The 25,375-nt window shown below is 35.6% G+C and overlaps 4 protein-coding genes across 6 annotated transcripts; 2 read left to right on the top strand and 2 right to left on the bottom strand.

Moving 5' to 3' along the window:
• Window positions 1–329: 329 nt before the first annotated feature.
• LOC144553436 (beta-1,3-galactosyltransferase pvg3-like) lies at window positions 330–1,702 on the bottom strand. Its single transcript, XM_078301606.1, has 2 exons — window positions 1,166–1,702; window positions 330–945 (listed from the first exon to the last, which is right to left on the bottom strand). The coding sequence occupies exons 1-2, from the start codon at window positions 1,665–1,667 to the stop codon at window positions 455–457; spliced, it is 993 nt and encodes a 330-aa protein (XP_078157732.1). The 5' UTR covers window positions 1,668–1,702; the 3' UTR covers window positions 330–454.
• LOC144553437 (beta-1,3-galactosyltransferase pvg3-like) lies at window positions 330–17,071 on the bottom strand. Its single transcript, XM_078301607.1, has 3 exons — window positions 16,567–17,071; window positions 15,808–16,315; window positions 330–419 (listed from the first exon to the last, which is right to left on the bottom strand). The coding sequence occupies exons 1-2, from the start codon at window positions 17,066–17,068 to the stop codon at window positions 15,825–15,827; spliced, it is 993 nt and encodes a 330-aa protein (XP_078157733.1). The 5' UTR covers window positions 17,069–17,071; the 3' UTR covers window positions 330–419; window positions 15,808–15,824.
• On the top strand, window positions 9,574–13,461 carry LOC144553441 (anaphase-promoting complex subunit 4-like). 3 transcript variants are annotated; one of them, XM_078301612.1, is made up of 9 exons: window positions 9,574–9,734; window positions 9,816–9,924; window positions 10,135–10,209; window positions 10,296–10,475; window positions 10,967–11,049; window positions 11,158–11,247; window positions 11,323–11,427; window positions 11,648–11,785; window positions 11,881–12,018. In XM_078301612.1, exons 3-8 carry the CDS (start codon window positions 10,138–10,140, stop codon window positions 11,709–11,711), a joined length of 594 nt encoding a protein of 197 aa, XP_078157738.1. In that variant the 5' UTR covers window positions 9,574–9,734; window positions 9,816–9,924; window positions 10,135–10,137; the 3' UTR covers window positions 11,712–11,785; window positions 11,881–12,018. The 3 variants fall into 3 exon arrangements, with proteins under 3 accessions (XP_078157738.1, XP_078157737.1, XP_078157739.1); XM_078301611.1 differs by lacking the exons at window positions 9,574–9,734; window positions 9,816–9,924 and adding an exon at window positions 10,026–10,052; XM_078301613.1 differs by lacking the exons at window positions 9,574–9,734; window positions 9,816–9,924; window positions 10,135–10,209; ... (2 more) ...; window positions 11,158–11,247; window positions 11,323–11,427 and adding exons at window positions 12,413–12,565; window positions 12,821–12,902; window positions 13,055–13,461 and having other exon boundaries at window positions 11,881–12,108.
• A 4,415-nt stretch (window positions 17,072–21,486) lies between the features above and the next one.
• Window positions 21,487–22,371, top strand: LOC144553263 (hydroxyproline O-galactosyltransferase GALT3-like). Its single transcript, XM_078301360.1, has one exon. The coding sequence runs from the start codon at window positions 21,487–21,489 to the stop codon at window positions 22,369–22,371; it is 885 nt and encodes a 294-aa protein (XP_078157486.1).
• The last annotated feature ends 3,004 nt before the right edge of the window (window positions 22,372–25,375 follow it).

Below are 25,375 nucleotides of genomic sequence, written 5' to 3'. Positions count from 1 at the left end.
CTCTATTTACAATCAGACGGTCCAAATACATTTACTCAAAATATTTTCCTTCGAGTTAATGCAGACGATGGGGATGGCGGAATGCTACATAGTAGGCTTTGTCATTTTTTAGATAATGCATGACGTCATGCCTGAGGCACTGCTTAAATTTGAGGCAAAGCTAACGGGAACCGCCTCTTAAGCAATAACAATTGGATCATCGGGCTATCGGATTTTTTTTCTTTAAAAGAAAAGGGAAACTGTTTTTATATACTTAACATTTAACAATGAATTGTTTCTTTGTGCTAATTTCGTATAATAGATAGAATCCATAATATAAGCGGTAATAATTCATGAAAAGTTCAAAACAATGCATTCTTGCCAGTTTCTTGTGTTGTCTGTTCTACAATTGCTTTTCAAAATAGCAAAATAAAGAAAAGCTGAACGAAAAAATGAAAATACACCAATGAAATATTCAATCTATGCGGTAAAACTTAGAAGGCTTGAGTCCATCTGTAAAATTGAAGTACTCGAGTGTCGTTGCCCATTTAGGATTATCCTTTAATCGATGCACAGCTATGGTGTCTGGTATGAACTTATGCGAGCACGAATCGATTGGTTTCGGTATAGGGAAGTCGTACATTGCCGGTTTTGTATTGAACCTGTTCTTTGCCTTGTTCCCGTTATGAAACCACTGCTCTGTCATCTTATCCTCCGCTCCTCGTGTGTTATTTCTGGCAATGTTTGAAGAGGCAATCCACTCGACCAAATCCCACGACAGTACGTAACCCATGCCAGACATGTACTCACGAAACGGGTCCATACTGTTGCAGGGTATCACGGACCCATAGTACATGTCTTCCCTAGGCATGGGATTTAACGAGTCGATCAACTTTTGCAGTCGGATGAATATGTCATCATCCGCCTTCATTACATAGTCATAGGGTTTCTCATCTCCATTTGTACCTAGTTTACAAAACAGTAAGAATATAATTTAAGTTTTTACTTTTTTGTAAATAAAATCATTATACTAGTTGATCTTATTTATCATGCAAATATAATCCTTGAAAAATAAATACTGATAAAAATGTTCAATCAGATTATTTTTATCGCATATATAACTACAATATAAATTGTTTTTTCTTGAAACATGATTAATTAATAGAGGAGGATATGTAACACATACCATTATACATTTGTGCAATGCTAGAGAAGAAGCTGTATGTCTTTCCATCGTTCAAATTCTCCTCACAATCCATTATGATAATATCATCATGCTTGAGTATCTCGAGTGGCACGAGGATGCGTTGATCGTCCTTATACAACCTACAGAACACATATTTCACATCTACATGCGCTGTCAGATTTCCCATTTGCAGCGAGTAGACCATCCTTAGTAGGTGCCTCCTCTCATACCAATCGGCACGTGTCAAAACCCCAATCAGTAGTCTGAAATCGGGTTTCCGGGTGACTGGATCGGTGAATTTTTCTACACTGGTGTATGTGAAGCCGGTACATGACTTGACGAGCGACTGCAGGTAGAACTCCTTTGGGTATAGAAATAGATAAATAAAACCAAGGATTAAAAGAGGGAAAAAGATTAGAATTTTGGTGGATTTAGAGAGCTTTGGTTGTTTTTTCAGAGGTTTTTTTTGGAGAGGTAGAACATTTGATGTTAGAAGGCCCATTACAGGTACAGTTGTGGTAGGAATTATGAAGTCTTGTTTGAGCATTTGAAGAGGAATGCTAATTTGTGATTTTGTAAAGCATGAAGCTTTAATTGAGTGTTGCATAGTTTTGAAGGATTTGGCACTTTGATGGAGAAGAAATTAAGCTTAGGTTGAAGCATGCAAGCACCTTTGCGTGTAAGACCAATTACGAACATGTGAGCGAGCGAGATATAAGGCAGGGTTAGGGGAGTTAGCAATTTTGCATTTCCCATTCTGACGGTAAAACCGCACTTAAAAGAGTTGGGACAGGAACCTGTCCGAATGGCTTTGGACAGAAATCCTCTCCAAAGCGTTTCACGACCGCATGATTAGATCTTCTAAAATTGATTAAATTAATGCTAACGGATTTGTTAGGACGTTAACCTCTCTCCGTTAAAAAAAGAGGAAACAATCTGTCTTCTCTCTGTGTCAGACAAAGAAGGTAACTATTATTTCTCTCCACAATTGAATTCAAATCGAAAACTCCACAAAATAAAGAAAATCACCCAACCCTCATCCATCCCATGTGCCCCACTGCCCCTGTTCTTTATAAACTAAATATATGATTTGGCATGCTACTAAGAAATGGAAATATTTATAATTAAGGGGTGAACTGCATGTGTGCTTATGAGATATGGAGAGATACACACTACTTGATATCTAATTCACCATGTACCAAAATTACATGGCAGGCCCTGCACGATCCAGAATTTGGAGTATATACCGTCTTGGCTAGCATCTGAGACAGTGGCCGCATGCGCTTGACAGTACCACTACATGAAAGATTATACCTCGATCCACAGTATTACGAGGGTGGCGTGCAATGATCCACAAAGTGCTGGCAAACTATGCCAGAATATCATGCCAGTCCACTGATGGATCAAGCACTGCAAGCTACGTACCAGCACTAGGTTTGACTGCTAAAATTAAATACTAAATGTTACTCTAGTGAATCATTTGAAATCCATGTATTAAATAAGTAACATCTACAGGAACATATGAATTGCTTGTAATTTCTTGAAGATAATATAAGTGCCTACGGTCTTTCATCAAAGAAAAAATTCACCATGAATCAGAATCTATATTAAAGACCTTAGTCACCAGATACCAAAATCTATAACTAAGAATTAACAGTTGTTAACAAATCTATAACTAAGAGATTTGAAGAAGGTAGGGTTGATAGCACAAGATTTTATAGAGTATGAGAACTTATTTGTGTTCTTGGCGACAATAATCAGACAAAGAAAATGAAATTGGTAAGGCTTCCTCCATTGATACACTCTGTATTTGGCGATTTAATAACAGATCAGAATTGAGACAGAAGACCAGTTGTTTCCTTTTTTTTTTTAACGGAGAGAGAGGTTAACGTCAAAACAAATCCGTTAGCATTAATTTAATCAATTTTAATAAGATCTAATCATGTGGTTCCGAAACACTTTGGAGAAGATTTCTGTCCAAAGCCATTCGGACAAATTCCCATCCCAAAAGAGTTTGGAAGCGGGGGGCGTTCCGATGCCCATCGGACCCAGTCTTGTCCGATGTGCATCTAACCCGTTCAGAAGTGCGTCAAGATTCGTGTCATGTGTCATGAGACCCTTAGTTTCACTAACGGAGCGTTTCCGTTATTATCATAACTGTGCCCCTCAGCGAATTTTCGCCTCCTCACCTTCCTTTCGTCGCGATCAGCGCTGCTGCAATTGCTCTCAATGACCCTCTCCATTAACTACCTAACAACTTCTATAATACTCATCTTTTGAGAAAGTATCGAATTTGTTCCTCCTCTGTTTTCGTTAAGCTTGAGAAAAGAAAATTTCAAATGGGTCCCCCATAAAATTTTACTTTATTTGTTCTTCTAAAACTGACAAAAATTGAACTCATGCATATATTAATTCAATAGCTTATGCGCTTCACTCTTCTCAACTTTAAACAAGCTTATTGACGTTGTGGATGTCATGGGTCGCCTCAAAACAGTTAAAACCTTAAAGGAGATACGAAAGAGGTACAAATTGTTTAACTTTTATATTTTCTTTTCTGAAGTTGTCTGATTTTTTTTTTTCCATTTGTTTATATCAGAGAATTTTTTTACATTATATGCCTGTTTCTTGGAAATGGATCCCTTTTAGCTTGGAACAGTATGCTAACCATTGAAGATTACTACTAGGCTTTATTTCCAGTATGTGTTATTTTCTAGTGAAAAATAAAGAAAATGAAAAGTTGTTCTTTATCACTTTCTACATCATGAACTGATAATTTTGTAAAATGGAAGTCAACTGTACGTCTTATACATTCAATAAAACTTTAAAAGGAAGATTGAGAAATTCTCTACATTATTATAGCTTATATTATGGGATTACATCAATCTACAATGTCTTGACACAGGTAATATCTATTTACATCGATTTACAATTTCATATTGTTGTCTGTGTTAACATTTGTCAAAAATTAGATTATATTGCAGAAATTTCAACCTACAGGAATACTCATCATAGTGTACCAGTCTTATGCTTTGACAACCATTGCAACGCTAACATACCGAGAAAAAGGCAACACTCGTCATTATTTACAATTGAAAAGGCCATATATTATTCTTTATTTCAAACGTTGATGGTTATTTCATCTTTGGAATAAAGTAGATGGATAATAATACAAAAAAAGGCTTAATTTACAAATATTTTTCAGAGGGGGGCAGTATTGTCATTTTTTTTCTGCTTAACACAATTTAAAAACCCAATGACTACATCTGAAAAGTATTTCTATTGGTTAAACTTTTATTCTTTTATTGTGAAAGCCAATTAGGGCTCTGCAACAATTTCTTGATAATTAGGGATGCTTTTGTCAACCAATTACCAATCAATGAGGCATTGATTGGACTATAATGCAACTGTACATTTGTACAATTTTGGAAGCAAGGAGCAATTTCAGGCAAACGGATCAAGTATTTACCAGTATCTCATTTATCAGTATTATTTACTCTATATCTTATTAAAAAGTCTGATCATATGATGGTATGCATTTATTTTAACGAATCCCTTTTAATTTCAATCAAACAATCTGTGTAGTTTATTTCCTGATTAACGAATTCCTTTTAATTTCACCAGCGCTTCAGATTATAGGGTGATGCATCACAGATGGGTAAAATGTGTTTTTTAGAGGGTCCTGTGAACAATTAAGGCACCCCCAAAGGTTAGAACTTATATTTGGTTGTTGCTGCAAGATAGACTTCTAACATGACAGGTGCTTTTGCCGAGGGGCTGCAATGTGAGTGATACATGTGTCCTGTGCAACACTGCCCGACAAGAGACAAGAGACTACTTAATGTGGCACTGTAACCTGGCAACTGAGTTCTAGACAAGGTTACTGGCAAGCACCGACATCAGGATACCTGCGGGCAAACCTGTTAGAGGCACAGGACATCGGGTAGCTGCATTGGGCGACTTTTCTTCAATACAGTGCAGCCAATGCAACTACTGGTGGATTATACATTGGTGGAAATTCAACAGTGGCCGGCATCATGTTAGTGAACTGCGCCAGGTGGTGTTGCACAGTTATCTGGGACATTATCAGAAAAAATACTGAGCTGTTATCTCAACACTGTTTTAAGTTGTAAATTTCCTAAGGGTACGCTGTAAAACTTTATTCTTTATTAATTCAATAATCACGAGCTAACAGCCGGATGACCTTGAAAAAAAAAACAAAAAAAAAAAACTATTGGACTGCACCCTTTTTAGTTGCTGGCATGCTTAACTTGCCATTTGATCCCGAAACTATTAGTTGCTGATTACTTTTATGACATGCTTGACTTTCTGAAATAATTTATGTCCGATAAATCTTGGTTTGTACTTTTTTGTTTTGCTTCTGTAGCTTTATTATTTTATGCTTAAGTGCAGAAATTCAGTACATATATCCTTTGTAGAAATTCAAATAGTCCATATGTTTGTCATAATTCCAGAATTCCACAGGGACAAATATGGAACACTTGTTCAATTAAGCATCAAAACATCCAAACTAAAATTGCTAATATGACACACCAAAACTGCAAATGTAATAAATATCAACTCCTGCAATGATCTTGAAATTGCTAATGTAATCAAACTGCAAATTAAAATTAAAATTAAAATTGCTAATATAACTCCAGCAGATCTTGATTTAAGTTAAAAATAATAAAGCGCATAAGCTATTGAATTAATTATAAAAAAAAATTAGATGCATGAATTCAATTTTTGACTTTTTGTCAGTTTTAGAAGAAAAACCAAAGTAAAATTACATAGGGGACTCATTTGGAGTTTTCTTTTCTCAAGCTTAACTAAAACAGAGGAGGCACAAATTCGATACTTTCTCAAAAGATAGAATATCGTACAAGTTGTTATGTAGTTAATGGAGAGGGCGATTGAGAGCGGGAGGGAGAGAGCAATTGAAGCGGCGCTGATCGCGACGAAAAGAAGGTGAATTGGTGAATATTAGCTGGGGGCTCAGTTACGATAATTAACGGAGGCGCTCCGTTACTGAAACTGAGGATATGATGGTACGAATCTCGGCGCATTTCTCAACGGTCTAGATGCCCATCGGACAAAGACTTATCCGATGGGCATCGGAACGCTCCCGCTTTTTTTTTTTTTTTTTTTCTACTTCAGTTGACTTTTTTTTTTTTGGAGAGGACTTTAGCTGACGTACAAGTTACAACGGTGCCGATCGGTATGAGACTGCCGATTGGGGTTTTGACACGTGCTGATTGGTATGAGAGGAGGCACGTGCCGATTGGCCAACACTTTTTTATGATATAATTACTAATAAATGTCATTATGTTGTTATTTAATCTACTTTATTTAGTTATAATATTATTATTCATAATAAGTATAATTGTATAATATATATCAAGCATTTTAGAAAGAAAAATAGAATTCCCACAAATAATCTCACGGTACAACCGAACACTCATTTTACCACATTTTCATAATCAATCCTGTGCGTGGGTTCCCACATTTTCAAAAGTGGATTCCCATCCCCGTCAAATCCCATCCCGTGTAATCCCGTGACAAACGAACAGGCCTTAAGACTGCTCCAATTTGAGGATCCGAATCCTCCCAGGTACCTGACTCAACACAATTGAAATGGACGGTTCAGATTTAATTTCAACCTGTGGGTGCTAGAAATGGCGCAGTATTATTTGTGCTTTGAAATTCGTGCCAAGTTAAAAATTTCAATTTCAGACCGATCGATTCGATTGTACTCAGTCAGGTAACCCGAGGGGATGTGAATTCCCAATTTGGGGTGTTCATTGGTTTGGTTCGGTTTCAATCAAACCGAACTAAGCAAACCAAAATTATAATTCGGTTTCAAAAATAGAACCGAACTGATTTAGCATTGCAACTGAATCGAAACTGAACTAAAATTGTAATTCGGTTTGTTCGGTTAAAACCGAAATATATTAATTATTTTATTTAAAGTAATTGATTTACAATAAATTGAAGTATATTAAGAAATAAACTGAGGTATTAAGAAATAAACCGAAGTATTTAAAGCAATTGATTAAGAAATAAACCATATTATTAAGAAATAAATTGAGGTGGTCTGAACCAAATTCCAAACCGAACCGAACAGAAGTTATAATTCGAATATAAAAAACAAACCGAACCGAATCATTAAATCGAAAAAATCAAACCATTTGATCCAAACTAATTCGGTTCGGTTCAAAACCAACTAAATCAGACCCAATGAACACCCCTAGCTCCAATTGTAAGTGTAAATACTTTCATCCATAGGACAACACTCAAGACTGTTCTGGCAAGATGTGGGGCATCCGAATCTGCGCCTATATAATAGAATCTTAAATCGATATATTCCAAAATACATAAACATACTGCAAAGATTATTAAGTTGCAGTTATCAAGACTGCCTTCAGACAGCGTTGAGAGAAGAAGATCGACTCGCAATTCGTAAAGTCGAAATTCAAGATTGGATCATTTCATTATTGTCATTGCATGACAGAACCTTGATTAAGCAATTAGGTTCTACTTTAATGGCCCAGCGAATATGGGCCTGTAGCACTTTTATGAGGGCTTTGGCGAAAGGGAATGATGCATTTTTAGAGCATTTGATTTCAGAAGGCCCATTACAGGGAGTCCGCATCGTCTGCATTAACTCAAAAGAGCATCTTTTGAGTTATCGCATCTCGACCCTCTGATTTTAAACAGAGCCAATCCGACCACAGTTTATAATTCAGGACGCTTTAATTTCAGTGTGGATCTAGTCCGCACAGATCTTAAAGTGTATCGGACGGTCCAGATGAATTAACTCAAAAGATTCTATTTTGAGTTAATGCAGAGGATACGAATTCCATTACAGGACAGTTGTGGCAGGAATTATGAAGTGTTGTTTGAGCATTTGAAGAGGAATGTTAATTTGTGATTTTGTAAAGCATGGAGCTTTAATTGAGTGTTGCATAGTTTTGAAGGATTTGACACTTTGATGGAGAAGAAATTAAGCTTTGGTTGGAGCATGTAAGTACCTTTGCGTGTAAGACCAATTACCAGTGAGAACCCGTTGACACCCCTAATCTTTAGATTATGAATAAAGGCATCGATCGTCTGTTGACTCCTCACTTATTTACTAGATTCATAAGCTAGCGACTAATTGAGCCTCTCCTCTTCTCTCCACCTTAATGAAACACGATTTCCAATGCTTAGAAATAAATCACATACTGGCGTAAAGCCAACACTTTTGCCACATGCATGAGATCGCGAATCTCGCTTCCCGCCACGAAACCCAAACCACTTCTAGCGGCGAATAATGGGTTTTAGATTCGACTTTTGTTTCATCTCTCTCTCCCCCTCGCACAGACAAAACCTCACTGCCCTCTAGATACTCTCTACCGCGCGAAAATGGAGGAACAGGTAGTAGAGGTGGAGATGGAGAGCGTCGGAGATGAGGCGGATGGTTCTGGACTGATCTCTTTTCAGCTTCAATTCGACAAACACGTGCCTTTGAGGTCGTGGCCAAGGGCACGGGAAGATCTTGGTGGGGAAGCATGTGAAGGTAAAATCTGGTCCCTACAAGGGTTACCATGGCCGGGTTGTTGGTTTCAAGGGAGTCATTGTACGTGTTGAGCTCGAGTCATTGATGAAGACCATCAACTGTACTGCTCTCCTCTCTCTTACTGTCCTTTTTCAGTCCATGTTTTGTTTAGGATGTTCCACTTATATTTATCGATGCTGACTGTAACAGTTTCTAGAGACCAGATTATTGCTGAAAGTGGTACTCCAGCTCCAGCTCTTTCGTAAGTATAATTAGTACTCTGCTTCTTGTTGTTGTCTAAACCTATACTAAACATTGAGCTTACCACTGACATGAATTGGAATTTTACTTGTTCATCAGGGAAGCAAGGTCCTTGCCTGGTGCAAGGACTCCTAGGACACCACTGCATACAGTGCTGACCCCTATGTGGGATGTTGGAGGTTTGATTCTCTCTGTTTTGACCTCTAGTTCTTGTTTTAATCTTTGGTATCCATTGTTTTGTTGCAAAGTAAAAGCACCTAAAACCTAGCTATCTGACAAAAAAAAAAAAAAACAATCATAAATCTATTTTTCCTTACTAGAGTTTGATTCGCCATGTACCATGCTAATATCAGTAATTCAGTACCTATACAGAATCTGTGTGCTTACCGGTTTGGCTTGTTAAATACGAACGGCACAAATTTAGTCCTACTGAACAAAAACAACCAGCATCTCGAATGCTTTTGTCTAACAGAATTCCAATTATTCCTCTAGTTCTGCATCCTTCTTATTGCCCTATATTCCTCTCAAAATCTGAAAAATATTACTCTATTCCAGATCTATATCCTTCTTATTCTCCTCTGTTTAAGTATATGATGATTGGTTCTTAATGTAGAAAAAACGAGCTGCATCAGGCGGCTCAGCAAGCATCAAATATAGAGGATTTGGTTGAAGTTGTGCGTGCATCTATTTCAGTCATGTCAAAACAGTGGGCTGATGCTATGAACTTGTTCAATTCCAAGTTCGGAGTTCTCGCTTCATTGATCACTGACCATGGTAATGTGCCTAATTAATCAAACCATTTTGGATGGATAATTTTAGGTACTGTCTCAGCATTTGATTTTTATACTTATGCAGGGTCTTATTCTAACCCAGTAACCCGCAGGACAAATTTTTAAGTCTACATCTCGGGGTCCGTACAAGCCCTGCACTGCAACAGTTTCTATTGAATTCTCTTGGGGAAGCGGTAGCATAACCTTCTACTTTTTTCTGTTTTGTTTGATTCATTACTTAACCTTGATGTTGGGATTTTGAAGCCTTTTTGGCGCGGAATTAACATTTTTGAGCCTCTTTTAGGTCACAATGCTTTTGCAAGTAACCAAACAAAAAGAAAGATAAGAAATAAATTTTATGTAAACATAGATTTCAACTTGTTCTTTTGGTTGGTACATAATAGGGGATGAAGCGCCTATCGAAGACTGTTGATAATGCTGGTAAAGAACTTCGGAGTGTTCTAAACGAACACCTTCAGGCATGCCTTTTCCTTTTTTTACAGGCAAGTCCATAAAAGAAAAACAGAAATAAGGATTGATACATTTTATATCATTTTTCTGGCAGCCTGCACTAGAAATAATTGGATTCAGAGTAGGAGAACTAAGAGGCCTTTCACGGTGGCGAGCTCGGTATAAAAGTGTCGGTTTGGTTGAGAAGCTTATGGATAATGTCACAGAAAGTGCCGGAATGCTTCTAGTCCAAGCAGAACGGTTTTCTAGGGTTCTAACAATAGTCCTGTTCCTGGTACTTCTTTCATGTTGTCAATATTTTCCTGCTGTCCTATACTTTTTTGAGTGAGGCTACAGCACTATGCATAGTGCATATTGGTCTGTACTATAGATCCATATTTTCATTTTTAAAGTTCAAATTAGTCAATCCATATAGCTCAAGATGATCTCTATATGAAAATGCACTCAGAGGCCAATTTTTTTTTTTTTAGAACTTTGTTACTATTTTTTTAGATAGGTAGAAAATCACGACTTTTTTGATGGTCCAAATCTTTAGATCAAGCAATTTTCTAGCTATCTAAAAAAATGTAAAATTTGGCATCCAAGTACTTTTCATTTGAAGATTGTACTGAGCAGTTCAGATCAACTGTTTGGACTTTGAAAATGGAGATATAAATACATAGTACGGACCTATGTGCGCTATCTTTTTACATAACCTCACTCATACCTTTTTACCCCTTTGCAATCAATTTTCAAAGATATGATTCCTTTGAACGAATCTTGCAGTTCCAGAATTTCTTTAATTGGGTTTTGAAATGCACCAAGATTCTTCTCCAAGAACCAATAGATCAAGTTCAGCAGGCTAATAGGTTAGTTTGTTGGTGCACCTTTTCTTATATGCAAAAAGAACATCATTACCTTGATTTTAAATTCCATTGCACTGCTGACAGACTCTCTCTCTCTCTCTCTCTCTCTAGTGAGCTTGTGGTTGTATTTCTGAAGTTTCTTTTTCAGAGTGACCCTGTTGAGCAGTTATTGGATGCAAAGTGCAGTGTAGAAGTTGATAGGTAAGTGTTTTCTTTTTGTGTTTCTACTGCTTGCTTAATTTAATATTTTTGTTTCATTGAGTATAATCTTTATAGGGGAACTGTGAAGAGAATTGAACAGCTGATAGCGTTTGGAGGATACAAGGATAGAACCTTCTTGGAAAGAACTTTAGCTAGTGAATGCAATAAACTGGAGCAATGGTACCCGTTAATTCTCTCACTAATATGCAACTATATTTTTAATGTGTTTCTTCTTTCTTTCTTTTTTAAAAAATTTTCTTCGTTATGTTCTACCAAACATAAGAAATCTGAGATTTTGTAAACTCTGATCCTAGCTCTAGATATCCTGAGATTTTTGTGAATATGAACATAAGAAATCTAATGTAAATTGTATATTGTTTTCTCCATTAATTATTTCCAGCTTGAAGGAGGCTTTTTTAATGCCATTCAGCACGGTTTCTGAAACAGTGCTTGTAAAGGAATAGCACCGCTCTTTCCTGTTCCAACCCCTGTGTCATCTACATCGCCACTCATTCCAATGTCCATAAATTACTACAAGGTTCTATAAGACTTCAATTTTCTTTTTGGTACAGTAAATTCTTCACTAAGCTGATCATAGTTCTTGTGAAATTACTAATTTGCCTTAAAATGCAGGAGGAGATTGACGGATCATGTAAACTTGATAAAGCTTCTCGTAGTTTGACAGATTATATGTGCTTTAAAGTACTTGATGGATCTTTGGGCTTAAAGAACTGTATTGGTATTATAAGAGGCTTCATGACTGGCTTGAATCCTTCTATGGATAGGGAAGAATTGTGTTTAGATGCTGTTCTGGTGCATTTACCAGATCAGTTTGAATGTGTTGATTTATCCCTTTATAAGGTAATTGTACTTCTATTTGACTGAGGCTATGGTACTATGTATAGCACAGATTGGTCTGTACTATGGATCAATATCTTTGTTTTTAAAGTTCAAACGGTTGAACTGAACCATTCAACATGAGCTCTGTATGATAATTGACATCTTTTTTTTTAGCTTAAAAAATTTACATTTTTTAGAATTTTTTTAGATATGTAAAAAATCACTTGATCTAAAAATGTAGGAGCCGTTGGATATGCTATTATTTGTGCAATTTGGTTGAATCATAGGTTTGATTTCCCTTTTTCTGTACCTTTTTCCAAAACAGGAGAACCAGATTGTATTGTTGCTTAATGAATCAGAATCTAATTCGGATACTTCCGAGAGATCCTTGATGGTGATGATACAAGCAAGTGATCTTCCCTTTATTTCTGTGCCACTGTGTATGTCAGATAACATCTTCTTCTTGCATCAGTTAGAGGTACGCTTTGAAAATTCCCTCAAACCCCCTTAAAGCACCACCATAATACACACATAGACGTACACACAACCACCAAGAAAGGGAGAAAAAAGAAGAAAGAAAAATAAGGAGGGAATTTAACTCGTTACACTGTCTGGTTTTTGTGTTTTGATCTTGGACAGAAAAAGCCCTCCATGATAAAAAAGAAAGAAAGCAAATACACTTTTTCTATTATTCTTTTATTTGCAAATTGAAAGACATTTTTAAATTGAGCAGGATTCTGTGATGAGCTTGGACCTCGATATTGGAAAATTCCGTGATATACCTCACCATGTAACCGCCCCATTGGCTGTTAGTGGTAAAGATAATTGTTACAATTTCTGTTTAATGTTGAATTTCAGGCTTTTAAAACAAATGTTTGCTTTTTTTTAATGTTCCTAATTGTAAATCCTTCCTGCTTGAGCAAAGATGTGTGACTAAAGCTGACCTTGAATTTATTTGCTTTTGGAGCATCAAGAGGCCTGGCTTGTGTTTTTTCGTCTAATAGGCATGCACTTGTTTATATACTCGATGAAGATGAGGATGAGATATCAGAAATGGAATGAGCCTCAGTATAATTCATTTAAAACAGTGCCTTTGAATTCTTCATGGTGTCAAGTGAAACCCATTTTTGTGCATCCACAAGGTTGAGAAATTCCGTGAAAAACGAAGTAACAGCTGTGTTTACTAATGTATGGGTAGCCACTACCAGTTTCATCAAAAAAAAAAAAATGTATGGGTATAGTCGGAATTGCTAGTTTAAGGTAAGTATTTAGGTTTACCTTGTGTGAACGTTGCATTTTTTTTCTCCTACTTGAAATGGAATGTTCTTTCATTTATTATCCATTGTTTATGCGATGGTAAATTTTGATTTGTCGAAGTCTTAACTGGTAATAATGTTTTTGAAAAAAAAAATACAAAAACAAAACAAATAAGAAACAGATGAAACTAGGGCTGGTAAAAAAATTCGAGGTTCGTGATTCGATTCGAGTTTAATTCGATTCGAAATGTGTTTGAATTGAAACGAACCAAACTAGGTTCGGTTCGGAATTAATTCAAACCAAACCCAAACCTAGCCTGGTTCGATCGAAATGGGTTCGATCATTTTTATGGTTCGAATCTCATAATAACATCGGCCGTCCATTTACCTGATGAAATTAAAATCCAAGATAGAGAGTCATAATTTAACTTAGCTGACACTCCATCGCTCTCAAATCTCAATAACTTAGTTCTCTCTTCACCTCTCCCTAACTCACTTTTCCTCTAGCTCTAAAATCTAGCCGACGCTCTCGGCGACTGGCTGTCTCTCCGGCTGTCACTCCTCTCTCCGGCCTAGATGACTGTCTCTCCTCTCTCTTCGGTCGTCTCTCATAGTTTATACCAGGAAAGCCGTCTCTGATGTATTTTTTCATAAACAATTTTTCAACTTAAAAACACTTATTTCATAGTTCATACCGGTAAAAGGAAGCCATGTGAATTGTTCCGTGAGAAAAAATTAATGTATAAACTACCGGTATAACTAGGACTGCTAAAAAATAATTTAGTTCATGATTCGATTCGGGTTCGATTCGAAATGGATTCGGTTCGAAACTGGTTTGATTCGAAATTAATTCAAACCAAACCCAAACCTAAGGTAAGTTCGGTTCGGTTCGGTTCGTTGCCACCCCTAGATGAAACATTGGTAGTGAGCGTCTATTAATTTACAAACCAATTAACTGCATTTATTATACGCGTACCCACATCCAAATTTAATATGTATTATGTCAAAAGAAAATAAAATAAATTTCCTCCTGCACACAGAAAGGTTGTAATTCGTATCCTCTGCATTAATGGAATGTGCGTTAATAGATGTGGACCGTCTGATTGAGATCTGCACTAATGTTAAAGGGTCATGTGCGTTATAGGTGTGGGCCGGATTGGCTCCGATCCTGATCAGATGGCCGAGATGCAATTAACTATTATTTTTTGAGTCAAACGCAGAAGATGCGGAGTCGGAAGATAGTATTGAGCGATTCGGATCAACTGTTTGGACTCCGAAAATGGAGATATGAATACATAGTAATGACCCATGTGCGCTATGCACAGTACCATAGCCTCACTCATACTTTTTTACCCCTTTGTTATCAGTTTTCTAAGATATGATTCCTTTGAATGAATCTTGCAGTTCCAGAATTTCTTTAATTGGGTTTTGAAATGCATCAAGATTCTTCTCCAAGAACCATATGTAAAAGGTTCCATATTCGAGTGTGGTTGGGAGTCTCATATACTTGATGGTATGTACTCGACCCAACATTGCTCAAGCCGTTAGTGTGGTAAGTAGATATCTCTCGTTCCGAGAAAGGGCATTGGAAAGCGATGAAGTGGATCTTCCGCTATTTGAGAGATACTATTGATACTCGTTTGGAGTTTGGTAATGGCAAGGTACTAACGGGTTTTGTGGATGCGGATTTTGCAGGTGATTTAGACAAGAGGTGTTCTTTGATGGGTTATGTTTTTATCTTTGGAGATTGTGCAATTAGTTGAAAGTCTTCAAGCAACCGTTGCACTCTCAAGTACTGAGGCCGAATACATGGCAATTACCGAGGCTATTAAGGAGGCTATTTGGCTCAAGGCGTTTGTTGGTGAGATGTTTTATTTTGAGGGTCCTATTACGGTGTTTTGTGATAACCAAAGCGCGATACATTTGACCCATGATCGCATGTATCATGAGAAGACGAAGCACATTGACATTCGGTACCATTTTGTTTGAAATGTGATCTCGGAAGGCAAGGTTGCCATGAAGAAAATTGGTACCGAGTCGAATCCGGCCGATATGCTCACAAAGCATCTTCCAATTGGAAAGTTTAGGCTTTGTTCAAGTTTGGTATCGGTTTGTTTATTGCTAGTTTAAGCTAATTTTGTTTCTAGTATGTCGCTAGTGTATTTTTATGTTTATCTTTGTTTATGTTATGTTTGCTTTATTTATGTTTTAGTTTGTTTTAGATGTAATTTGGTTCAAGGTGGAGATTGTATGTTTTGACCCAAATTGCTATCTGAGCCTGTTGGACTTTGTATCTTTAATATGTAGCTTATGTAATGACTCTAGTCATGAGAGAGAAGTAAGTATAATATAAATCACTTTGAGTTGTCTCTATCTCTTGCTCTCTCTCTTCTCAAATCTAGAAAACCTAACAAATTGTTTTTAAAAATAGCAAAATAAAGAAAAGTTGAACGAAAAAATGAACACAAACCAATAAAATATTCAATCTATGCGGTAAAACTTAGAAGGCTTGAGCCCATCTGTAAAATTGAAGTACTTGAGTGTCGTTGCCCATTTAGGATTATCCTTTAATCGATGCACAGCTATGGTGTCTGGTATGAACTTATGCGAGCATGAATCGATTGGTATCGGTATAGGGAAGTCGTACATTGCCGGTTTTGTATTGAACCTGTTCTTTGCCTTGTTCCCGTCATGAAACCACTGCCCCGTCATCATATCCTCCGTTCCTCGTGTGTTATTTTTGGCAATATCTGAAGAGGCAATCCACTCGACCAAATCCCACGACAGTATGTAACCCATGCCAGACATGTAATCACGAAACGGGTCCATACTGTCGCAGGGTATCACAAACCCGTAGTACATGTCCTCCCTAGGCATGGGATTTAACGAGTCGATCAACTTTTGCAGTCGGACGAATATGTCATCATCCGCCTTCATTACATAGTCATAGGGTTTCTCATCTCCATTTGTACCTAGTTTACAAAACAGTAAGAATATAATTTAATTTTTACTTTTTTGTTAATAAAATCATTATACTAGCTCATCTTATTTATCATGCAAATATAACTTTAGAAAACTAATATATCGACAGTAACGTCCTTGAAAAATAAATATTGATAAAAACTTTTAATCGGATTATTTTTATCGCATATATAACTACAATATAAATTGTTTTTTTCCTTGAAACATGATTAATTAACAGATGAGGATATATAACACATACCATTATACATTTGTGCAATGTTGGAGAAGAAGCTATACGTCTTTCCATCGTTCAAATTCTCCTCGCAATCCATTATGATAATATCATCATGCTTGAGTATCTCGAGCGGCACGAGGATGCGTTGATCGTCCTTGTACAACCTACAGAACACATATTTCACATCTACATGTGCTGTCAGATTTCCCATTTGCAACGAGTAGACCATCCTTAGTAGGTGCCTCCTCTCATACAAATCGGCACGTGTCAAAACCCCAATCAACAGTCTGAAATCGGGCTTTCGGGTGACTGGATCGGTGAATTTTTCTACACTAGTGTATGTTGAGCTGGTACATGACTTGATGAGCGACTGCAGGTAGAACTCATTTGGGTATATAAATAGACAAATAAAACCAAGGATTAAAAGAGGGAAAAAGATTAGAATTTTGGTGGATTTAGAGAGCTTTGGTTGGTTTTTCAGAGGTTTTTTTTGGAGAGGTAGAACATTTGATGTTAGAAGGCCCATTACAGGTACAGTTGTGCTAAGAATTATGAAGTGGGGAGTGCTAATTTGTGATTTGACACTTTGATGGAGAAGAAATTAAGCTTAGGTTGGAGCATGCAAGCACCTTTGCGTGTAAGATCAATTACCAGGGAGAACATGTGAGCGAGCGAGATATAAGGGCAGAGTTAGGGGAGTTTGCAATTTTGCATTTTCCATTCTGATTCGGTAAAACCGCACTTATTTATAAAAGAGTTTCGATCGTGTTTTTTTTCTACTTTAGTTGACTTTTATTTGCTGGGCCGATCAGTCATCAGACTGCCGATTGGGGTACTGACACGTGCCGATTGGTATGAGCGGAGGCACGTGCCGATTGGCCAACACTTATTAAGAGTTAAGACTGCTCCAATTTGAGGATCCGTATCCTTCCAGGTACCTGACTCAACGCAATTGAAATGGACGTTCCAGATTTAATTTCAGCCGGTGGGTGCTCGGGATGGCGTTAGGGGACAATATTATTTGTGCTTTGAGATTCGTGCCAAGTTAAAAATTCCAATTTCAGACGTTCGATTCAATTGTACTCAGTCAGGTAACACGAGGGGATGTGAATTCCCAATTTGAGGTGTTCATCGGTTCGGTTTGGTTTCAACCAAATCGAACTAAGCAAACCAAAATTATAATTCGGTTTCAAAAATAAAACCGAACTGAACCGAACCAATTTATTATTGCAACTGAATCGAGCCGAACTAAAATTTTATTTTCGTTTGTTTGGTTAAACCAAAATATATTAATTGTTTTATTTAAAGCAATTGATTAGTAATAAACCGAAGTATATTAAGAAATAAACCGAGGTATTAAGAAATAAAGTGGGATATTAAGAAATAAACGAAGTATTTAAAGCAATTGATTAAGAAATAAACCGGATTATTAAGAAATAAATTGGAACGGTTTAGACCAAATTTCAAACCGAACCGAACCGAACCGAAGTTATAATTCGGATATAAAAAACAAACTGAACCGAATCATTAAACCGAAAAAACCAAACCAGATCCAAACTAATTTGGTTCGGTTCAAAACCGACTAAATCAGACCCAATGAACAGCCCTAGCTCCAATTGTAAGTGTAAATATTTTCGTCAATAGGACAACACTTAAAGACTGTTCTGGCAAGATGTGGGGCATCCGAATCTGCGCCTATATAATAGAATCTTAAATCGATATATTCTGTGATACATAAACATAGTGCAAAGATTATAAAGATGCACAGTTATCAAGAGTTCAAGACTGCCTTCAGATAGCGCCGAGAGAAGATCGACTCGTAATTCCAGAAGTCGAAATTCAAGATTGGATCATTATTCTTATTGCATGACAGAACCTTGATTAAGCAATTAGGGTCTACTTTTATGGCCCAGCAAATATGGGCCTTAGCACTTTTGTGAAGTATTTGGGCCATTAGGCCCGTATATTTTACAATGGACTTATCCATTGAAAATGCTGCAGGCACAATTTCACGAATTCGTATCCTCTGCATTAACTCAAAAAATAATTTTTGAATTAATGCATATGGAATTATGGAATTATGGACCATCTGATCCGCTTTAAGATCTGTCCGGATTAAATCCACACTAATATTAAAAGGCCCCTGAATTATTTACAAAGTTCAACTAATTGTGTCCTTGCAAAGTTCTCATGTTATTATAGTTTTTAAAGTTGGTTTTCTGATTCTCTGCTTACAAGGCTAGAAAATATAGTAAACAAAATTTCATCATAAGCACCGCCTAATTAAACAATATTTAAATAAGCACCACGTAACTACATAACATGGACATAAACATAAACATAAACATAAACATTAATATTCAAATATGATAGCATGACACCTAACAGAAGTCGGAAAACAAACATAAATATTTCATACAACATGAGAGCACGTTATATATTGTGTTATATTGTTATTTCAATAGTTGATAAATGAGCTCATTGAAGATATTTGATTTGTTAGAACATGGTAAAAGATAATAACATATAATGTAATGATCATGAGACAAAAATAATTTGAAATAAAAAAATTTATAACCATATTCTTTCAACCTTATAACTAGTGTTCTCTCTATTCCAACTTTTCATTATCGGATACTTCATAAAGAATAAAGAATATACATTAATTCAATTTAATAAGTAATTAGAAGAAAACAAATTTCAACCAAATAAAATTAGATTTATTTTACTCTTACCAACACAAATGGTATAATTAAAGTTAAAAAAAAAAAGAATTTGCTATTTCTTATTTTCGCCTTAGGCAATGTTCTCCTTAACAGTTTTAATTTTTAAATGCAGGAAGCTGCATTTTTTTTCTAAAACCGAAGTTTTTTTTTTTTTTTTTTTTTTTTTTTTTTACCAAAGCGGTCTAATGGAGGTATTACTGTATCAAATCAAATTCGATTTGAACCGATTAATATCAAGATTCATGCGTACTTGTTCTGTATGAATTTTAAAATTAGTTACACAAATCATAATATTGATCGGACAGTTCTGATTGAACATGCTCATTGGACCGTTCTGATTCTCTCAAGAATCATACTAAACTCCTACTTTGCATGTATAATCAAATTCGTTCGGATGATAAATCAAAGTCATTTAATCCGTATTCGAAATTTATGCGAATAACTTTCAAATACATACAAATTAGCATACAAAATTTTGAAACAGATCCAACGGTTAAAATTCAATATCGAATAAATTAAATATATGTAGGTCTGATTCTCGTTAGACCACCCATTTTCTTTAGGGAAAATTTCTAGTGTATCCATCAAAACTTTCAAAATAGCCAATTTCCCCATCAAAACATCTAAATATCCAATTTACCCATAAAAATTTAACATCCTTTCTTCTATCCATTTTTACTCATTAAATCTAGTATTTAGTTATTTTAAATATTAAAGTGACAAATATACCCCCTTCTTCTTAAATGAAGGAGATGTCCCTAAAGAGTTGAGATCACCATTATTCTTATTGATTGACCGCTAAAAATCATACCTTAAACGAAAGAGATTAGAAGAAAATTTAAATTTGTCTCCACCTCTTCAGGATGAGAGACAATAGCTTCTTTTCCAACAAAAGAAGCTCTTGACTAGTACAATCCTGATCCCTTAACCCGGTGTTGTTGTTGTTCTTTTATTTCCGTCTCTCTATCTGTATCAAAGACATCTTGACTGGTATACGATATTAGTCAATCTTCTATAATTAATGCTAGCTGTTCCAGTAACAAAGTTATTTAAAACACTGAGAAGCACATGCAATTTGATTCCCAAAGTGTTATATAATTTTTCATGATAGAATATGCTTCATTTTTATATATTTTGTTTTTATTCTTTTTGAAATTGGCAGTGAATGGAAAAATCTCAGGTTGCTTTATGTAACCTTTAAAGACTCGGTAAGTTCTCAAAGTCCATTTCCTTTGAGACATTGTCTCTGTTGACCTGATCCATGAAGTATAGGGAGGGTACAATACAGGAAGGAGAAACAGACGTGCGTGTAGAGGCGGAAACTAATTCAATTCTTCTTCTAATCCTTATCGTTTAAGGACCATGATCAAATCAGGTCGGTGGTTATTCAATAAGAACAACGGTGATCTCTGATTTTATTAAGATTAATGGTGCTCTCAACTTTTAAGTGACTCTAATTAAGAGGAAGGGGGTATATTTGTCAATTTAATATTTAAAATAACTAAATACTAGATTTAATGAGTAAAAGGGGATAGAAAAAATGATGTTAAATTTCTATGGGTAAATTGGATATTAAGATGTTTTGATGGGGAAATTAGCTATTTTGAAAATTTTGATGGGTACACCAGAAATTTTCCCTTTTCTTTAAAACAAGTATCCTTTTAGATATTGGACAGTGAAGTTCATTACTTTACGGTTTTAGATTTAACACAAAAACAGTCTCTATTCGGAATGGTGCAGTGCCTATATTATTTGTGCTTTAAAATTCGTGCAAAGTTAAAAGAACGGTTCGGATCCACTAATTATAAAGAAATTCCGGAAATAAATCTGCTGTTATACCGATCTCAATGGTTGACTTTTGTTGAGATTCGTACATAAAAAAATAACCCTCATCCAAATTTGAAATCTGACATGGTATTCCACCTAGGAGGATACCGATTTTTTTTTTCTTTGCATGCCTTCCGAAAATCCAACCAGTGCTTATAAAAAAAAAAAAAAAGCATCAAATTCTTCTCTCTTTGTCGTGAACTCACGCAAGTACAGCTCTCGTTATAGGAGCATTCCACCAAACCCAATATATATATATTATATTTTTCAAACCAACGAATTTATCCAATATTCTAAACCAATACTTTCGATCGTACGCGGCACGTCCGTTAAACACTTGACACATTCCCTACAAACAATCAATCAAAGAACAAGAACCGAATTGTCAATAATGAAAGGAGGTTGCGAGAACAAGGCGTTTCTCCTCCTTATCATACCTCTTGCTATAATGTGCACATATTTTCTCATTTCCTCCCCGAATAATTTCCAATTCTTATTCTTCTCCAACTGTCATCCTAACGAGGTCTCCGACGCAGATCTACCCGACTTCAGGCTCTTAATCGGTATCCTCACAGTCCCTAACAACTACAAGAGGCGCAACCTCCTACGCATGGCTTATGACTTGCAACGGCCGTTCCCCCGTGCCCAAGTCGACATGCGTTTTGTGTTTTGCAATCTCACCTCTGATGAACAAAGGGAATTCATCGGAATGGAGATCCTCGCTTACAATGATATAATAATCCTAAATTGCAAGGAGAACATGAATGACGGAAAGACGTATACGTACTTCTCTAGCCTCCCTCAGATGTTTGAGGGAGAAGATAAGCGGTACGATTACGTGATGAAGACCGATGACGACACGTACCTCCGCTTCAATAATTTCCTCGAGTCTTTAAGGGGTAAACCTAAGGAGGATATGTATTGGGGTAGCGGGATGCCGATGCTAGACCAAGAAAATCCGCCATTTATGACCGGACCAGGGTATATATTGTCGTGGGACCTCGTCGAATGGATCGCTACATCAGATATCCCGAGAAATGAACCAGTTGGACCGGAGGATATCTACACCGGGATGTGGCTAAATAAAGCGGGGAAGGGCATCAATCGATATAACGTGGGACCGAGGATTTATAACTTCAACGGTACCGAAGCAAAGGATTTCTTGCCGGACACAATCGCCGTGCACATGCTTAAGAACGACTTCATGTGGGCGGTCACACTCAAGCATTTCAATGTCACCGGAGCGATTAAGCCATCGATCCTTTACCATTTTTGATCTGAGATACACTAATTAGGTTATACTTGTGATTATATATATATTGGTTTTGCAGATTTTATAGAATCAATTCATTGTTACCTTTTTTTTCATATATTCTTGAATTGTCTCCTCATCACTCCGTCTGTAATCAAGAAATGAATCATGACGGAAGGTTTTGTTAGACTTTTGTGTGTATATTCTTTTATATATTTCATTAATTGTTCTCTATATAAGATGATAGTATATAATAATTTCATGGATGATTTGGCATGCAATTCAGTTAGATATCCTTTTCTGTTGTAATAATTAAGAAATAAATCTGCTGCTATTCCTTGGGAATAACAGAAATGTGTTATCCCCATCCCAACCGTTGATCTTTTGAGATTCGCGCATGAAAAACTTACTTTGTTGAGATTCGTGCAAGGAAAAGTTTAAACGATTGGGATCAGAATAACAGCAGATTTATTTCCCTGGTAATATAGTGCAATACTGTTGAAAATATGGTTCTTAAACTCGAAATTGAAATCAGAGTTGTTAAGTAGTTTGCATTGGGATCGGAGGCGGCCCGATGCTCGGTTGGATTCATTTGATTCACATCAAGATTAGTGCAGATAGTTTTGAGATTCGTTCAATCAGTGCGCACGAATCTTAACACAAACTTAACAGCTCCGACCGGACGTACATAGACCGAAGTTGGTCCGATGTTCGGTTTCATGCCCATTGGATGCTTCTAGAAATTTATTGTGTTATATTTAACCCTTTTGAGCGGTGATTTATTGAGAAATTTGGTGTCCTAGCAAAGTTCTCAAATTATAGTTTTGGGTTAATTTTCTGATTTTTCTCTGCTTACAAGGCTAGAAAAAGATAGTAAACAATAATTAGTGAGCAGCACCTAGTGAGACAACTCGAAAACATGCACATAAAAATTAATATTCAATACGATAGGTTGACAAACAAACGTAGATATTTCATACAATAATAACATGAATATTTGATATGACATGAGAGCACACTATATATTCTGTGATTAGATGGAACGGGCCGGATCTTATTGGGCTGGGATGCTCGGTTGCCAGTTGGGCTAAGCACATTGAGAACTGTTATTGGGCCAGACTAACGCACATGGGCTGCCACACCAAACCTTTTTATTTCACGTTGGCAAGGAAGTGCTCGCACGCCACCATATTTGCTAAATCTGATTATATCATGTCGCGTCACGAAACACATAATCAATTTTTTAATATTATTTTTTTAATTTAATTATTTTGTAATGTTCTAATTTTTAAGCATTATTTTCATATGTATTTTCTATAAACTTAAAATTTTGAAATAATTAAATAAGTGCGATCAATCATGTTATGTTTAATCACGTGACGTGACTGTCTTTAATCATTTTAACCACATCATGTCATGTCAGGTCACGTTATGTCTTCATCATAACCTTAATTGAAAATCCGATGGTAATAATTGATTCTATGGGTTTGGGTCCTTGGGACCATTCTATTTCTAGGTACAGCCGACAGTTTATGTGCTCCAAATCGTAAACTATTGAGCTTAGTTGTACTTTGGAGGAACAAGACAAACTTAGCATAGGACAAATAACAAATTTAGTACAAAGCAATTATGCCCTAATAAAGTAGAACACCTTTTTTTTTTTTTTTTGAATTACTCATTTGCGTCTACGGAATTTTTTAATCCGTAGATATTAAGAAAAAGGAAGAGACAGAAACAAAAAGAGGACGTCATTTGGTAGAAAGATTGATAGAATTTTTACCGATTTTAAAAATAAAAAAGGTTGAAACGGTAGAAATTATACCAATTCAAACTTAATTAGTTTTTGTTTTTTTTAATCTGATGCATAGATAGAGAGAATTGTTATATTAGATCTTTAGTAAAATGTAAAAAGTTTTTCTAAAAATAGATGAAATGTTTCTCTTATATAGATTTTAAGATACTCTATCTATTTTTGTAAATTCTTTTTATATTTCTCTAAAAAAACTTTAAAGGAAAAAAAAAATACAAATTGTTTTAGATCGGGAGAATTCCTACCTATCTAAACTTTTTTATTTTTAGGATCGATAGAAATTCTACCGATCTTTCTACTAATACAAAATATGATATACTATTTCTTTTTCTCTCTCTTCCTTTTATTTTAATTTCTACAAATAAAAAATTTCCAGCGTCTAGCTATCTGACATCTTTTAGTATTCACAAGAACAATAATATTTTTGTAAACTATATTTTATAAAACAAAATTTAGTACTTAATTTTGATTATTATTAAAGTCTAATATTTTCATATCTATTGTTACACCACTAAACTAGTTCCTCATCTAGGAAAAAAATATTGCAGTTTACTTTGATTTTAGAATATCTTGATATCATAATATATGCATCAAATTAAATAAATATGAACTATCTAATAAAAAAAACATAAAATTGTGAAATATAGCTAATTCGGTCACAATCTATAATTCAGAAAGTCTTTAATATTAGTATGAATTTAGTCCGCACAAATTTTAAAACAAATCGGACGATTCAGATGTATTAACTAAAAAAGATTCTTTTTTGAGTTAATGCAGAGGATACGAATTCTGCTGGCTGCTGCTGAAAATTGAAAAGAAAAGCCGCCACCCATGTTGCATTATTGCAATTAATATACATCTGGGACCAGGCTGCCAGGGGACCTCAACTTTAATTAAACAGAGGCGGAGGCTGGGCCAGGATTGATCCCTGACTTGTTAAAATTTCAGGAACATATTTTAGTATCATTTTTTTTTAAATTATAAAAATATACTTAAATTTAAAAAGTATAAAATTCCTACCGCTGAATTTTTTTTTCTTCTACTTCTATTTTTTTTTCAGAAAAAATTATAAATAATACTTAATATTTAAAAAAGGAGGTTCAAATGTCTCCATTTTTGTGTCTCAATCATGTCTCTATTTTTAAGAACTTTAATAATTTTAAATTTAAAAGTCAAATTAAAACCGTTGGATATGATTTACATTATTTTATCTATGTA

The sequence above is a fragment of the Carex rostrata genome, chromosome 4 (assembly GCF_964058835.1).
Source record: "Carex rostrata chromosome 4, lpCarRost1.2, whole genome shotgun sequence".
NCBI classification, from domain to species: Eukaryota; Viridiplantae; Streptophyta; class Magnoliopsida; order Poales; family Cyperaceae; genus Carex; species Carex rostrata.
The sequence above is the reverse complement of the archived record's forward strand: the minus strand, read 5'-3'. Positions and strand labels throughout refer to the sequence as shown.

What these genes read in the sequence shown, in the direction of transcription:
- LOC144553436 (XM_078301606.1), bottom strand. Translation starts at nt 1,667, where the DNA reads ATGGGCCTTCTAACATCAAATGTTCTACCTCTCCAAAAAAAACCTCTG. An exon ending in CATTGCACAAATGTATAATG is followed by an intron (nt 946 to 1,165) that starts GTATGTGTTACA and finishes TTTGTAAACTAG; the next exon opens with GTACAAATGGAGATGAGAAA.
- LOC144553441 (XM_078301611.1), top strand. An exon ending in CAAGTTCAGCAGGCTAATAG is followed by an intron (nt 11,050 to 11,157) that starts GTTAGTTTGTTG and finishes CTCTCTCTCTAG; the next exon opens with TGAGCTTGTGGTTGTATTTC. An exon ending in TGCAATAAACTGGAGCAATG is followed by an intron (nt 11,428 to 11,647) that starts GTACCCGTTAAT and finishes AATTATTTCCAG; the next exon opens with CTTGAAGGAGGCTTTTTTAA.
- LOC144553437 (XM_078301607.1), bottom strand. Translation starts at nt 17,068, where the DNA reads ATGGGCCTTCTAACATCAAATGTTCTACCTCTCCAAAAAAAACCTCTG. An exon ending in CATTGCACAAATGTATAATG is followed by an intron (nt 16,316 to 16,566) that starts GTATGTGTTATA and finishes TTTGTAAACTAG; the next exon opens with GTACAAATGGAGATGAGAAA.
- LOC144553263 (XM_078301360.1), top strand. Translation starts at nt 21,487, where the DNA reads ATGAAAGGAGGTTGCGAGAACAAGGCGTTTCTCCTCCTTATCATACCT.